Source organism: Sturnira hondurensis, unplaced genomic scaffold (assembly GCF_014824575.4).
Source record: "Sturnira hondurensis isolate 20B ecotype Veracruz unplaced genomic scaffold, ASM1482457v3 Scaffold0001918, whole genome shotgun sequence".
Classification (NCBI taxonomy): domain Eukaryota; kingdom Metazoa; phylum Chordata; class Mammalia; order Chiroptera; family Phyllostomidae; genus Sturnira; species Sturnira hondurensis.
The window spans coordinates 1,202,001-1,218,920 of record NW_028074549.1 but is presented as its reverse complement, the minus strand read 5'-3'; the positions used below and the strand labels follow the sequence as shown (position 1 = coordinate 1,218,920).

Below are 16,920 nucleotides of genomic sequence, written 5' to 3'. Positions count from 1 at the left end.
ACCACACATTGATGTTTCTCTCTCTCTCTTTCTCCCTCCCTTCCCCTCTCTAAAAATAAGTAAATAAAAATATTTAAAAAAATAAAAAATAAACAACCCTGGCTTGTGTGGCTCTGTGGATTGAGCTCTGGCCTGCAAACCAAAAGGTCGCTGGTTTGATTCCCAGTCAGGGCACATGCCTAGGTTGCAAGCCAGGTACCCTAGGGAGTATGTGAGAGACAACAACACATTGATGTTTCTTTCCCTCTCTTTTTCTGTCCCTTCCCCTCTGTCTAAAAATAAATAATAAAATCTTTAAAATATATAGATAGATAAATAAATAAAAAATAATCAGAACATTTTTCCTTCTAGACATTCCTTTCCCAGACATTTTCTTCTTAGACATTCTGGATTTTTAAAGAGCTAATAATTACTGTGTGCCAGGTATTGTCCCAAGCACCTTGTAAATGCTGACTCATTTAAATTTCACGAAACAATCCTGTGATACTTTATATATAAATAAAAAATCCAGAGCTTCTGGTCAAGATCGTGATGTAGGCAGACATGGCTCACCTCTTCGTACAACCACATTAAAATTACAACTAAAACACAGAACAACCATCACTCAGAACTGTCAGAAATTGAGTTGATTGGAAATATGAGAACTTCGGAATTAAAGAAACCACACACCTCCAAACTGGTAGGAGGGGTACAGATGCGGAATGGGCTGGTCTGTCACCCATGTGTGATGGATAAAACTTTGGAAAGTATATTGCAGGAGTGAGCAGGCCCACCCCCATACCAGGCCAGCCAGTCCAGGGTTCCAGTGCAAGGGAGATAAGTCCCCATAACTTACGGCTGCAAAAACTAGCATGGATTGAGTCAGTGAAAGTAACTGCTGGAATCACAACTAGTTCTTCTTAAAAAACCCACACACGGACTCACCTACTCTAACTCACTCTCTCTGAGCTCCAGCACAGGGGTGGCAGGTTGAAGGGCCCCAGTAGCATACTGGCATCAGGGCCAGCAGAGGACATTGTCCCTTTTCTGAGCCCTTCCTCCACAGAGCCACGGTGCCAGCAGGGTGGAACCATATTTGACTCCATCAACCTGGCTGACACTGTTTGACTCATCTTGGAGATCCCCAGAGACTCCTCCCAATCAACCCATGCTGCTTTTACACGTGAATGGTTTCTTCACAACTTCCTAAATCCTATCAAACAGCAATAGTTGGCCTCAGTGAGCTCTAGGCAGGGCACTAGCAATAGCCAGTTTAGCTTCACAGGTTGTCTTTACCTAGGAATCTCCCAGCCCAGCACAACTAGCAGCCTTCTTAGATTGCTTTATAGCTCAGGAAGGGTTGCCACGCAAAGCATAGGTGAGGACTGACCTTGGCCAGCACCCCCTTGCAAACCTCAGGACCAGTGCACCCAGCGGACAGCTACAGATCACTTCAGAGGACCACCACCCTGCCTCTGCACAGCTGATCCTCCACAGAGGGCAGGGGTTGGAAGTAATTGATCCCAGCCAATCCTTGCCTGGGTGAATCCCTCCCATTGATCTGCCAGCAACAGCTAAGGCTCAACTACAAGAAGAGGGTGTGCTAAGCCCACACGAAGGGTGCACCTCTCATACCCAGCTTGGGTAAATGGGGAGGCTGTGCCACTGGGCCCTATAGGACACCTACTACTTAGGGTAAACTACCAAGACATGGAGTCAAAGCAGCTCTACCTAATACATAGAAACAAACACAGGGAGGCTGCCAAAACAAGGAGATAAACATGGCCCAAATGAAAGAACAAATCAAAACTCCAGAAAAAGAGCTAAAAGAAATGGAGATAAGCAATCTCAGATATGGACTTCAAAACATTGGTTGTGAGGATGCTCAAGGAACTTAGGACCTGATCATCATAAGAAGATCCAGTCAAAATCAAAGAATTTACTAATTGAAAGACAGAACAATTTACAGGGAAACTGCAGAGAAGATGAAGCTAAGAAGCAAATCAATGATCTGGAATATAAGGAAGCAAAGAAACAACCAATCAGAACAAGAAAAAAAAGAATTTAAAAAAATGAGGATAGTATAAGCAGCCTCTGGGACAACTTCAAGAGGCCCCACATTCACCTTATGGATGCTGGAAGAAGAGAAAGAGCAAGAAATTGGTAATCTGTTTGAAAAAAATGAAGAAAGGAAACTTCCTAACTTGGCAAAGGAAATAGACATGCAAGTCCAGGAAGCACAGAGTCCTAATCAAGTTGGACCCAAAGAGGACCAAACCAAAACACATCATAATGAAAAAGGTTAAACATAAAGAGAAACTCTTATAAGCAACACTAGAAAAGCAGAGAATTACCTACAAAGGAGTTTCCATAAGTCTGTCAGCTGATTTCTCAAAAGAAACTTGGCAGGCAAGAAGGGCCTGGCAACAAGTATTCACAGTGATGAAAAGCAAGGGGCTACACCAAGATGACTCTATCCAGCAAAGCTATCATTTAGAATGGGAGAGCAGATAAACTGCTTCCCAGACAAGGTAAAGCTAAAGGAATCCATCACCACCAAGCCATTATTACATGAAATGTTAAGGGGACTTATTTAAGGAAAAGAATATCAGAACTATGAACTTTGGCAACAAATTCACAACTATCAACAACTGAATCTAAAAAATAAACTAAGCAAACAACTAGAACAGGAACAGAATAATAGGTATGGGAGTTATTTGGAGGGTTATCAGTTGGCAGGGGGAAGGGGGAGATGGGGGGAAATGGTGGTACAGGGATAAAGAAGCATAATTGATAGGAACAAAACAGACAGGAGGATGTTAAGAATAGTGTAGGAAAGGGAGAAGCCAAAGAACTTACATGCACGACCTATGGACATGAACTAAGGTGGGGGGTATTGCTGGGGGGAAGGCGGGTACTGGGTGGAATGAAGCAAAGGGGAAATAATTGGAACAACTTAACAGCATAATCAATAAAATATACTTAACAATAAAATCCCCATTTTTAAAATGGGTAATTGAAGCACAGAAGTTAAATAATTCATCCAAGATCACATAGCTACTTAATGCTGGAGTTGTGATGGGAAACCCAGGCAGTCTAGCTCTAAAATCCTTCCTTCTCACTTAGTCTGCAATTATTAGTGATTAGCAATATTAACTGCTTTTGATTTTAATTTAGGATGCCTGATTGATTTTTCTCTTGTGTGTTTATTGACAGCATTTATGAATGCAGCCTGTTGTGCAAGTGTAATCGACAAATGTGTCAAAATCGAGTTGTTCAGCATGGACCTCAAGTGAGGCTACAGGTGTTCAAAACTGAGAAGAAGGGATGGGGAGTACGCTGCCTGGATGACATCGACAGAGGGACATTTGTTTGCACTTACTCAGGTAAAGCAAGGGTTTATTTTCAAATGACTGTATCTGCATCTCTGAATTGCCATTTTACTGGTCAAGGCCATTGAGTTCTTATAGCAAGGACAAGAGCAACAATATATAGGAAGAGTATACAGAGGAAGTAAAGTGACTGGGAACTTGGGTACTGAAGGAATGAGATGCCTCAAGAGGTGATATTCTAGAAAATAAAGGCTCAGAAATAAAATTTGGGTTATTGTGTGAGGCATCTTTTTTGGCTTCATGGCTACAAATGCTTTGGTGTAAGATAAGAAAACATTTTAAATATGAAAACTAAATTACTGAATTATCCATTCAGGACAACCTTATTCAATGTTTTGAGTTATTAAAATTTAATACGGTTCCCTGACTGGTGTAGCTCAGTTGGTTGGGTGTCATCCTCCAAAGCAAAGTATCACCAGTTCAGTTCCTGGTCATGGCACATCTCTGTGTTGGCCAGTCCCCAGTGAGTATACATGCGAGAGGCATCCCATTGATGTTTCTGTTACACATTGATGTTTTTCTCCTCTCTTTCTCCCTCTCCTCTCCTTTCTGTAACATTAAATAAATAAAATATTTCTCAAAAAGGATTTAATAAGGTGATTTTGTAATAAATGCATGTATATGATGATTCAGGCAATGACTTTAGGCAGCACACTTCATTTCAGATCCTCAGGAGTTCCCACATTCTGAGCAAAAACCTTGCAACCATTGTGTTACAGTTGTAGTTATTGGTTCTTTAGGATCACAGCCCCAAGGTCAGACATGTCAGCCTCCAGGAATCTTAACCATTTACCTCAGAGTGTTAGGCAAAGTTCCTTATTCTCTCTCTTTACCAAGAAATGAGGCTTGAGAAAGCATGGCTCTACTAGAGCCAGTCTAAAGGTGCTGGTCTGAGTCGTTGAGCTAGGCGGCAGGGACCAGAGCAACCCTCCTCATTTGAATTTCCAGGTTCACTTCAGTGAGGGCAAGAATTATCAGAATTCAGAATAGTCACACTTGGATCCCTGCCACATACCACTTACAGGCACACAACTTGCCTAGATTGTCATCTCTTATATTTTTCAAAATAACTCTTCGATGAAAGTCAGCTGCCTATAAAATGCCAAATATGTGCAGGAAGTATTGCCTTTATTTGTATTACCTATCTAGCAAAATGCAACTAAGGTATTTGACCTGGCTGCTTACTCTGGCTTGTTAACTATAATTTTGTGTCCCTTGGGGAGAAAAAACACATAAACTTTAGACATTTTAATTTACACTGGGACTTAACATGAGAACAATAGACACATAGCATCACTGATTTAAATGTCACTTTATAAAACCAGTGTTGATTTTAAGTGGTAAAGCTTTTTTTATCTAGACACAAAATCTTCAGTGCTAATTCACCTTGCTAATTTTCTGGAACGCTTTCTGATCTATGTTTTTGTTTTATATTGTAACTAAATCTCTCCACTTTCATGAATAGACAAGTGCTTTTTTTTAAATGTCCTTTACTTCTTCATATACTGGAAGACATGAAATCTCTTACTGGTCTTTTATTATTCCTTGCCATAGTTCTCTAAGATGTTAATGTGTTTATCTTCATTCTAGAGATAAGGTACACCTCACAGGGTTCTTTAGTTATAGAGCAGAATAGAGATACCGTTTTGTTGCTTAGCCATTACCACATTATTTTTAATCTTTCTAAACTCTTTTACTTTCTCTTAGGAAGATTATTAAGCAGATCTAACTCTGAGAAACCTGATGATATTGGTGAAAATAGAAAAGAAGAAAATACTGTGAAAAATGTGTTTTCAAAAAGGAGGAAAATGGAAGTTGCAGATTGTGAGGTTGAAGTTATCCCATTAGAATTGGATAAAAGTGCTGAAACTGAAGAGTGTCCAGCTAAGTTTACTAATAATCCAAAAAAGCCTGTTATGTAAGTAAGATCTTAGGAACTCTAAGATCAAAAGATCAAAGACCAAAAGATCAAAGATCAAAAGATCTTAGATCAAAAACTGATCTATAATATTGGTCAAGAGTGGTTGGTTGTCTGTCCTTCTTCCTTCCTCCCTCCCTCCCTTTCTTCTTCCTTCCTTTTTTGCTTCCTTTTTTTTTCTTTCCTCACATTCCTATATACTTTATATCTATAAACTTGCTTCACAGTTGTAAGTTTAACACTGAGAAATCTAGGACACGTAGATTTAAAAATCTAGCCAACATACTTTATTTCAGGAGTTTTACCTTTAAAAACTTTATGATTTTAATCAGGTTCTTATGGATGTCATACTTTGCAGTTTTATTTTCTCTCATCATTCTATTTCCAACACTTTTTGTAGATTTTCTTTTTTGAACATATTTTAAAATATGATTGACTTTAAAATATGATCATATTGTTTTTTTCTGGTAAGGGTCAGGCATAGATGTTATTACTTAGATTAATTTCTAATGGCTATTTCCATAACATTTATATTATCTGTATTTCAAGGTTTAGTAAAGAGAATAACTTTGATTTTCTTTTCAGAGATATGAAATATAACAATATTTCAAGAATTCGGTATCATTCGGCCATTAGAACTCTGAAGACCAAGATAGCTATTATTCAACCTGATGGGAGAAAGATGGTAAAAACTGCAAAATGTAGATGGAGTCCTTCTGAGAACACTGTTATCTCACCTTTCTATCTTTTACTTAGTTCAAATTGTTTGTGCTACCTATTAATGTGTAGGTTTCTTTTTACTGCTTTGGAATGGGTATACTGTTGAAGTGTTGATGGTCATGGTTTATTTACTTAGTATCCTCCATGGTGGTTGGCATGTTCCCAAATTTAGACTTTTAAGGAGAATGTTGTTCATGATCTAATAGTGTAGTCCACTGAGACTGAGAGCTAGCTATTCATTTGAGAATTTGTAGACACTAGTGTTTGAGTTGATAATAATAAGAAAAATAGTAAGAAAGAGGTTGGAGTAATTTAGGTTGTGGTGTATATGAAAAAGAGGAGATGCAACCTAATGAAACGTCATCCAGAAAGCAACATTTTACATGATAACCTCCGGAGATACAATTTTCAATCTGAACTGAGAAGAATGACTAGTCAGAGACCGTAACCTAGAAGCAGAGAAAGATGCAGGAAAAAGAAGAGAGGCAAACATAATGGTAGTTCACATTAGGGCTTTGATGAAAAATAAAAACTTTGCCCTGGGTGTTGGACAAATTTCGCCCTCTGCCTACTAACATGGATCAGGAACCTCCTTAGTATCACATGATTATGAAGAGGTTGGGCCATAGTATCACACAGACATAGATTTGACCTTCAGTTATGCTGCTTACTAACTGGGTGACCTTCTCTACATTTTTTTTATCTGATAAATAAGGGTAATATCTAAGTCAGTTAAGAGGATTAAATGAGATAAATATCAGAAACCCTTTATATGGAGCTTGACACCCAGGAAGTGCTCAATAAATATTGGCTATTTTAGTACTTGAATAACAACAATGCCAGCATTTCCTGAGCAGTTAGTTTAGTGCTATGCATTGTGCTATGTAGATAACTCCTTTGTTTTATGTTTATTTTTATTTTATTTTATTTATTTTTTATTGGTGTTCAAGTACAGTTTTCTGCCTTTTCCCCCAGTAGATAACTCTTTGAAGAGTTATTGTCATTTTAAGTGACTGCAGTGTCTACACTGCATAAACTTTTTACCCTGGCCGTATGGCTCAGTGGGTTGAATGCCAACCAACAAACCGGAAGGTTGCCTGTTCAATTTCCCTGGTCAGGGCACAAGTCTGGATTGCAGACCAGGTCCCCAGACAGGGTATGTGAGAGACAAGTGATCTGTGTTTCCCTCTCTTTCTTCCTCCCTAATCCTCTTTCTAAAAATAAAATAAAATCTTTAAAAAAAAAAGGCAACTTTAATCTTTTTGGGGGGGATGTAGAAACTAGCCACAGTATTTTTATCTTTGTACACCTTATACTTGAAGCCAAATTCATAGTCTGGTATCAGAATTGAGGAATACAGATGTATTTGAATTTTATTTTAATTTTAATGCTTAAAGAATGTCTTGAATGTTTTGAAAGTTTTTATACCTGTAGCTTACTAACATGCCTACAAGCAGAACACAGCCAAAAGGGCTCCATCATTCCTAAGTTCCTTCTGAGATCTGCTTCGAGGCTTTCAAAACTAATGCAGTGGCTACAGGCCATGAAGATTGACACTTGATGAAAGAGGCCTAACTGCTGAATGAAATTTTTTTTCCTAACCTAAAAAGTAACATTTTCCTTGTTTTCTTTTAAGGGATTTGCTTCCTCAGAATCTGTCACTTGTGAAGGTAATGATGGATTTAAATCAACTCATACATCTGACCACTAAAACCAACGATATGAAAAATAGGCTTTGTTTAACTTTGTGCCTATCTCTTCTGCCTTTTTGTCTGTCTTGCTCAATATCTGTGGTTTATTTTCTCAAACTCCAAAACAAACATGCTGTATCCATCATAAAAGTTAGTACTTGTCTAAATCAGATATTGGTAAGCTACATACAGTTTGTGGGCCAATGTATGATCCACCCATCAGCTAAGATGATTTTTTACCTTTCTAAATAACTGATAAAAAGATGAATAATATTTGATGACACTTGAAAATTACATGAATTTTTAATTTGTGTCTATAAATAAACTTTTATTGAAACATAGCCACACTCATTCATTTACATATTGACTCTACTTTAACACTATAGCAGCAGAATTAGATAATCATGACAGAGACCATATGGCCAAAAACAAGCCTAAAATGTTTGCTATTTAGCCCATAATACAAGTTTGTTGACCCCTCTTCTAGTTTCCACTAGTGATCTATCTATATGGCAGGAAGGAGTAGGGTGGACAACTCTTAGCCTACATTATCCATGATGTTATCTGTGGCTGTGAAAGCATTTCAAAGCAGCCATTTCCTCACTCTTTGGGGCCCCTTTGAAAATGAAGACACAGCATTCTCTTGCAATTTTCCAGCCAAAACTATTACTGGGGATACTCAGCAAAAAGTGAAAATATTGCTACCCTGAGTGTTACCAGCCTTGCCATAATTAATATTATGACTTGACAAGCTTGGGTTTTGGTACTTTTGCATTTCAATATATCCTTTAGTGAGGAGACATTGCTGAGAAGTGATCCTTTTTGAAGAACTGATCAGCCATTTGTTCTTCTCCCTTTGAGATTCTTTATATCTGCACTCCCAATTCCCTACCTGTCTTAGAGGATGGAGATTGGAAGAAGCTCCTTGTGTTGACGGAAGAGACCTGGTTCTTCTTACTAACACATACAAAGAATTACAGATCACCAAATCTATTAGCATGTAGTCAGTTTATTAGTGACCCATTCCCATGGAAGAGAATGGGACTGGGTAGAGTAGGGGGTGAAAGGCAAAGTTTCAGGGCAGAGCAGGATGGCAAAAGTAAGAATAAGAATGGCTGAAGACCAGGGTGGCAAGCTCCCAGGCAGCCTGAGACTAGATGGCCAAAGGCCCAGTGGTCCGGGAGCTAAGAGCTCCAAGGGCTCCAAGAATGGGTGGAGCCCCCATGAGAGATAGAGCGAGTCCTTTGTTCTGAGGACTTACATAGCTGGTGAGATAGGAGAAAAAAACTTACATATTGACTAATGGGTAAATGTGCCAGCTTTCCTGGGGGAATGTGACTACCCAAACTTAGGTATGTGTGCAGGTCTGTTATCCTGAATCCTTATTTTGCTCCAGACTCCATTTGTTCATCTTGTAAAACAAATGTGATAGGAGGCAGTTACAGTTGTCCCTCGCTATATTGCGGTTCACTTTTTGCAGCTTCACTGTATCGGGGTAACTCGCGATATAGCGAGGGACAACTATATATTTCACTGGTGAGTACCCATATAGAATTTTATATGTTGTTAAAATTACATAGGTTTAATAGTATAGAAGGTGTTTAAGAGCATATGGAGTGTTTACAATACAGAGTGTGGGAAAGGTTATTAAGAGAGTGGGAAAGGTTTATAGGAATATGGGAAGGGTTTCTAAAGCCTTAAAATATATATAAATAATAAAATAAATATAACATGCTGCTACTTCTCAGATTTTCACCTATCATGGGGATCTCTGGAACATAACTCCCACGATAGGTGAGGGATCATTGTAATTAAAATTGAGGCACTTTCCAAAGTTATTTATGGGCTCTTTCTGTAAGCATCGGGGACTCCCTCATAAAACAGTAACCAGAGGTAGACAGTTAACCAAAGTTGTTTTATGGGCTCCTTCTTTGGGCACCATGGACCGTCTCCCACATTCAAGGCCTTGGGATGAATCAGGGCTTTCTTTCCCAGATAGTAGAAATTCTACATAGAATTTCAAGGACTTCCTTTCTTTGCTAACATAGTGTTTCTTGTGATGTTGGAACACCTGGTATATTATCAGACCAGGCTCAAGACTGCTGAGTTAGCGTGTGAGACCTATCTCCTTCCTCCTTCCTGCCTCGGTTTACTATTTATTCTACCTAATTGGTAAAAGGCATTCCCTAGCAGCCAGGATGCTAGATGCTGGCCAGTTACAGTATTGCAGTCTCAGAGTTCTTCCTGTGCTGTCTCCTGCCTCAGTTGACTGAAAAGGTCTATCAAGAAAAAGCATTCATGTATTATAATTAAATCACCATTGTAGGGGAGAAAAGAATTTCTTCCTCTACCCATCTTGGGTTGTCAAGCTGAGGCCCTGTAAATTAGGCTGACAAAACAAACAGAAGTTTATTACTATGTATTACAATTACCATATGTGTTATGTGTATAAATTTAGGAGTAGAGTAATCCCCCTTATCCACTGGTTCACAGTTCAGTTCACAAGTTTTAAATTTTGTGCCCTCCTGAGTAGCATTATGAAATCTTATACTATCCCACTTCATATCACCCAGGACATGAATCATCCCTTTATCCATGGATAAAGTACCCATCATAAAGTATGGATAGTATTTCACTGGATATGCATTTCACACATTTGAATATTCTAAAAAATTATTTCTAAAATTGATTGAGCAGTTCATCTTCCAAGGTATTATTGTTTGTAGAAGTGTGATTATTGAATTGTCATCTAGAAAGACTAATGTGTACAAAGCCTATAGCAATAGGCTCTATTGCAATACAGTTATTGCAATACAGTCACCCTCTATAGCAATACAGTTATTATAGAGGGTGACTTCAACAGGGTCTTTTTAGGCCTTTCATTGGTGTCTTAAAGGCCTAGAGTACTCCCTACACACCACTATTACAGCTATTTAGAATATACTTAGGCCCTGGCTGGTGTAGCTCAGTGGATTGAGCACGGGCCTGCGAACCAGAGTATCGCGGTTCGATTCCCAGTCAGGGCACATGCCTGGATTGCGGGCCAGTTCCCAGCAGGGGACACACGGGAGGCAACCATACATTGATATTTCTCTCCCTCTCTCCTTCCCTTCCCCTCTAAAGATAAATAAATAAAATCTTTTAAAAAAAGAATATACTTAAATGCAGACTCCAAAGTTGAAGAGGGGTAAGTCAGTTTGTGAAGAGTAGAGATTAAATGTGGTAACAGGAAGCAACATATAGATTCAATAAAGGGTGTTGTTATGTAGTAATAACATTTCTGGGTTTATTACCCTACTTCTCTTTATTACTGTGGATTGGGTGAGTCCCTTAAACCCTCAGAGGCTCAAAGTTTTCATATATAAAATTGGAGCACTGTCTACCTTAACACATTGTAAGGATTAGTGGTAATTAAAGCAAGTACTGTTTAATTAGCATTGTTAATTTCAGCAGTATTGCTCAGCCAAGTGTTTCCTGACAATTCCTTCCAGAATGTTTTTTAGTGAACGCAAGCTCAAATCAAGTTGAAGATTCTGAAGACAAACTCCTGATTGAATCAGATGTGATAGATATAACTAAATGTAGAGAAGAAACTTCACCAGGGGGCAGATATAATGAAGCAGCCACATTGGATAATCAGAATATTATGAAAGAATTTGAGGTTCAAATACTAAAGCCCCAAGAGAAAAAATCTCCAGCATGTCAAAACCAGCAGGTCATTTGTGGTAAAGAATTGTCAGGTGAAACCAAGAATACTTCACCTGATTCTCTAAAGTTCAGTAAAGGAAATGTGTTTTTACTGGATGCCACAAAAGAAGGAAATGTGGGCCGCTTTCTTAATGTGAGTATATGGGCTTTTTTCCTGTGCTTCTTAACAAAATTATAAGGAAAATATGAATAACAAATTCTAATGCCAGACTACCAGGATTAAGATGTCAATTTTTTTCTACTTGTATGACCTTGGGCAAGATATTTAACCTTATACCTTATTTCTGACCTCTATAATATTGAGATGATAATAATAATTGACTCAGAGGATTAAGTAAATTATTTATATTTTATATAGTGCTTATATAGTACCTGGCACATAGTAAACATTTGCTTAAGAAAATGATGTAAATGGTATGTAAGAAAATTATTTACATTTATTGAAAGATTTTCAAGATTTGTTATTTCCAAAAACACCACAGTGGGACTCATAGAATAAATTTCTCTTTTAATTCTTATATAATATAATACATCTAATTCAGAGATGCCTCTAATAGTTCAAAAAAATCATTTAGAGGTATTTATGTTTTACTTACTTTCAGTAAGTTTTGAATGATTTAGTGGCTTATTATAGAAAACCAGTACATTTATCAGAATATTGCATTTAACTATTCTACTCATTTTTTTTATTCCCAAATCATATTCATTTTCTGTCTGTGTGTATGTTTGGGAAATATTTAATAAGATTTATTTTCATTTATATAGAGAAATACTTATGAGTCCTCTGATTATTAAGGTTAGTTGACATTTAAGACTCCTGTCATCTTCATGATAAGAGGTATAATTTATATTATTGGTCATATCACCTGTGTGAGGTAGATTTGGCATACCTTGTGGCCTTCCCATTAGACTTTTACCCTATCTTGCTTCCAACCATCAGACATGATTATCAAAGAATGTATGTTCTCAGGAATTCTATAGGGGAAAAAAAAAACCTTTCAACCTCTAGTCCCATTATTTATATAGTCTGTCCTGTCTTTGGGGAACTGGACCATGCGGAAGCCCTGAAGTGTCTGAGAGCTGAGCTAGGCTCTCCTGTATCCCTCTCTGATCTCTGAGCTCCACTTTGTCTTTGCTTATCATATCCAAGAGAGTGAGGAGATGTCATGGAATGAGGAAAAGGACTTTTCTCTCCTCCACACATCCTTTGGAAAGGTCCACTCTATCACACTGACCCCTGGATAAGGCCTTAATTATTCTCCTTGATCTGTATCTGAGCGCTTCTTCTTCCCTGTGGGGTGGAATTAGTGGGATTGGCAGCCTTGACTTTTTCATTAAAATAAAGATGAAGGAAGGGAAGCCTGAATGACATGTGATTATCAAAAGCATTCCTTTTGACACCTTTAAAGTAAGCTCAGTGCCTCTTAAAATGTAACTTTTGAATGGTTTAAAATTTATGTGCAGTAATAATTTTACATGTAACTCAGCTGTCATGAGAGGAAAAAAAATAGTGTTGTTAGAAAATCTTTAAAAACAAAGAGATTTTTCTTGCTAGGTGAATCTGCTAATTTGACTTGTTTCTTTTTCTCCTAATCAGAAGACTACTTGGTTAGCAGAGAATAGAATCCTCTCTTCCCTTCCTCTGTTCCCCAACTGCTGTTCTCGTATTCTACTCTGACTACTTCTACACTGTTGTCAACCGTGTCAGGAGGTCCATTAAAGAAGGATTCCCAGCAAAAGACTGTTATGGCTTTATTTCCCATCAGTTACATTGAGTGGTGGCTGCACTAGCACAATTGGTTTGTTTTCACCTCTCCCAATCAGCACATCAGCCAGGTCCCTCACTTTGTAGGAGAATAAAAACAGGTTCTTTCCCTCCCACTCTCCCTCCCTCCTTTCCTTCTTTCCTCTCTATCTTTTTAATTTTTCTACCTAGATAATACATTTACATGATTTAAAAATTAAAGTAAAATAATAAGCTGTGCAAAATATAAACATATAGCTAAACAGAATTCTGTTTCAGGGTAGCTCTAAGCCTACCAAGTAAGCACCATGACTAAAGGTCATAGGCCCCAATTAAAAAAAGGTATGAACAGCCCTGGCTGGCATAGCTCCGTGGACTGAGTGCGGGCCTGCGAACCACATGATCGCTGTTCGATTCCCACACATGCCTGGGTTGCAGGCCAGTTCCCAGCAGGGGACTCACGAGAGGCAACCATACATTGATACTTCTCTCCTTTTCTCCTTCCCTTCCCCTCTAAAGATAAATAAATAAAATCTTTTAAAAAAGATATGAACAGGAAATTATTAACATTGAAATTAAATGTTGGCCCAGATGCTCAAGGAATATTGTCATTTGATTCTTTTATGAATCTGGTGATAGATGAATGTGTGGAGATGGCAGCTGGTGGGCAAGGGAACAATATTAGAATGGAGGTAATAGGAGGAAATAGTATTATGTGTAGAAGCCTTGAAGCAAGTAAATTATGCTTTATGTTCAGCAGAAAAATAAGTTATTTACACACATCCCCTTTTCCAAAGGGCCTGTTTTTATTATGGTGTAAAACTCAGTTTGTATATAGTCTTCATATTAAAAAGACAGTTATAAAAAGACACATACCTTGAGAAGTACTACCGTATTTTTTGGACTACAAGACACACCTTTCTCCCACCAAATTTGTGAGGAATAATGGTTGTTAATGCTGCTGTTGAGTTCTGTTTACATTTACATTGGTGAAATACTGTTATTTATGTTATTAAATATTTTACCACATTTTAAAAAAGATTTTGCTTATTTATTTTTAGAGAGGGGAGGGGAGGGAGAAAGAGAGGGAGAGAAACAGTAATGTGTGATTGCCTATTGCATTGCCGCCTACTGGAGAACTGGCCCGAAACCCAGGCATGGACCCTGATTGGGAATTCAACCAGCAACCCTTTGGTTTGCAGGCCAGGACTCAATCCATTGAGCCACATCAGCCAGGGCTATTTTACCACATCTTTTGCTTCAATTTTTTTTCTTATTTTCCTCTAAAACCTAGGAGTTTCTTGTCCAAAAAATGATGTATGCCCCCATTCACCCTGCCCCCACTCCACCTATAGTAAAATAATTTTTATTTCTTTGTTGTGTATTCTTAATAATGTTTCTTTATGCAAATACAGGTAAATATAAATAAGTGTTCTTACACAAAAGACAGTATATTGTAGTCACTGTCCCAAACCATGTTTTTTAAATTAACAATATACCTTGGAGATCTTTTCCATATCTGGACACAGAGAGAGCTACTTATTTATTTTTTTTTATTTACAGATTCAGAGAATTCCATTGTGTTGATAATACCACAGTTTATTTAACCAATTCTCTTTAGATAGTCTTTTAGTTTGTTTCCATACTTTTACTGTTAAATACAATGCTCAGTGAATGATCTTACACATAGATACATGTGCAGATGTATCTGTAGAATACATTATCAGATATAGGATTGCTGGATCAACAGATAAATGCATTTATAATATTAATCTTGATAGATTATCTTTTATGGAGGTTTATACCATTTTGCATTTCTACCAACAAGATGTAAGAGTGTCAGAAGGCTTTTCTGAATGAATTACTATTAACAGGATTGTAGTGAGCTATGATATTTTACATATTAGTCAACAAAAAAAACAAAGAAAAAAGCTGTGTTGGAAATGATGGTATTCTAATTCTTCAAAGAATAAGACATCAAACTTTATGCTATTTCTAACCTCTGTTTTAATGTTTTTTAACAGCATAGTTGTTGCCCAAATCTTTTGGTACAGAATGTTTTTGTAGAAACACACGACAGGAATTTTCCATTGGTGGCATTCTTCACCAACAGGTTTGAAATTTTTTGTGGCCTAATTTTGAAAATGTGACTTTAAAAATGACAATAGAAGACAAAAAGAAACTAGACAAAGGGTCAGGATAGGAGCAACAAAAAGGAAAAACATGAAAAGATATGTGCTGTAGCCTCTAATATCTGGTATCCCAGAATATTCAGTTATTGCAAACTGTTTCTATTCAACCAAATTTTAAAGAACTGAAGTTTTAGCCCTGGCTGGTGTAGCTCAGTGGATTGAGCACGGGCCTGCGACCCAGAGGATCGCAGTTCAATTCCCAGTCAGGGCACATGCCTGGGCTGCAGGCCAGTTCCCAGCAGGGGACACACGAGAGGCAACCATACATTGATGTTTCTCTCCCTCTCTCCTTGCCTTCCCCTCTAAAGATAAATAAATAAAAATTTTTAAAAAATAAATGTTAAGAACTGAAATTTTAATTTTTATTTTCTCTTAGCTTTAATACCTGAAAGAGCTAAGAATGGCAGTTCTCACCCAGTTCAGTTCAGGGAATAAATGATGCAGACTGCTACAACTTCCTGAAGTCAGGACTGTCCCCACCTACCACACTGCAGGCCTCATCACATCACTGGTTTCCATTACTCTCAAAGTACACATCCTTCCTTGAGAATATTGACAGATTTCTTCTAACTCAGGATTTAGTAGATTGAAAATAAAACTCAAATAATTATTTTTTTAATGAAAGCATTCTTACTTGATGGTTGTCAGGATAAACTGTATTTTTAAGGATAGTTAATGATGTTAATATGAAAATTGATATAATCAATTTGGCTTATTCAGGGTAATTTATCATTTTTTAATTTCTATTTTCTAGGTTTGTGAAAGCAAGAACAGAACTAACGTGGGATTATGGTTATGAAGCTGGGACTGTTCCTGATAAAGAAATCCTCTGCCAATGTGGAGTTAATAAATGTAGAAAAAAAATATTATAACTCTGCAGCTGATGCTTGTTCATGAAATCAGCTTATAAAGCTGAAATTAGAGCCATGCAAAAGAATACCCAGTTGTCAGTGGAGTGTAGTTGGTGACCATCAAGAGAATTCCTCTCAGTGTGTCCTCATCAGGGGGTTCATTTATGTGACTTAGAAATTCTAGGAACAAAATAAGAACATTTTCATAAGCATAGGGTATCTGTTCTTACCACTGTTTGCCTTTACATATGTATCCTACATATTTTAAATGAAATACTACTATACAATTTGTAACTTGCTTGTAAATTATATATGAAGAGAAACCAGTGTCACATAGAATTCAGTTGTTCTTGTTTTTATTGTCTTTGAGTTCATGGACCCAAATGGCCACATTTCATGACTTTACCTATTTATGTTTAATTCCTGGCAAATAATTTACCATTATGGGGCATAAGGTAGGCAACAGAGTGAGGAATATAGCTCCATGAAGTACGTACAATGCTGTGAAACCATTTGAGTGAGAAAGGGTGAGACGCTCTTCTGTAGGGATCATTTTAGCAAACTCTTTGAGGTGAAGCTAGTTTCCCACAGATTCTCTTTACTCCTTCAATATAAACAGGAAAAGAGGGAATAGAAACCTGAAGGAGTTGGAAGATTTTTGTTCTGGAATAGAGCCGCAAGAAAAGGAAACCTGGAAACTAGTCAGACTTGATTATTCAGGCCAA

At 37.6% G+C, this 16,920-nt stretch overlaps 1 protein-coding gene across 1 annotated transcript in view; it reads left to right on the top strand.

The window, feature by feature from the left end:
- Nucleotides 1–16,534, top strand: part of SETDB2 (SET domain bifurcated histone lysine methyltransferase 2) — a 67,483-nt gene extending 50,949 nt beyond the window's left edge. The window contains 8 exon segments of the mRNA XM_037037862.1: nt 3,196–3,365; nt 5,079–5,289; nt 5,875–5,974; nt 7,646–7,701; nt 7,703–7,737; nt 11,192–11,541; nt 15,177–15,265; nt 16,099–16,534. Of these exon segments, the coding sequence (XP_036893757.1) occupies nt 3,196–3,365; nt 5,079–5,289; nt 5,875–5,974; nt 7,646–7,701; nt 7,703–7,737; nt 11,192–11,541; nt 15,177–15,265; nt 16,099–16,216 (1,129 nt within the window). The 3' untranslated portion in view covers nt 16,217–16,534.
- Nucleotides 16,535–16,920: the final 386 nt, after the last annotated feature.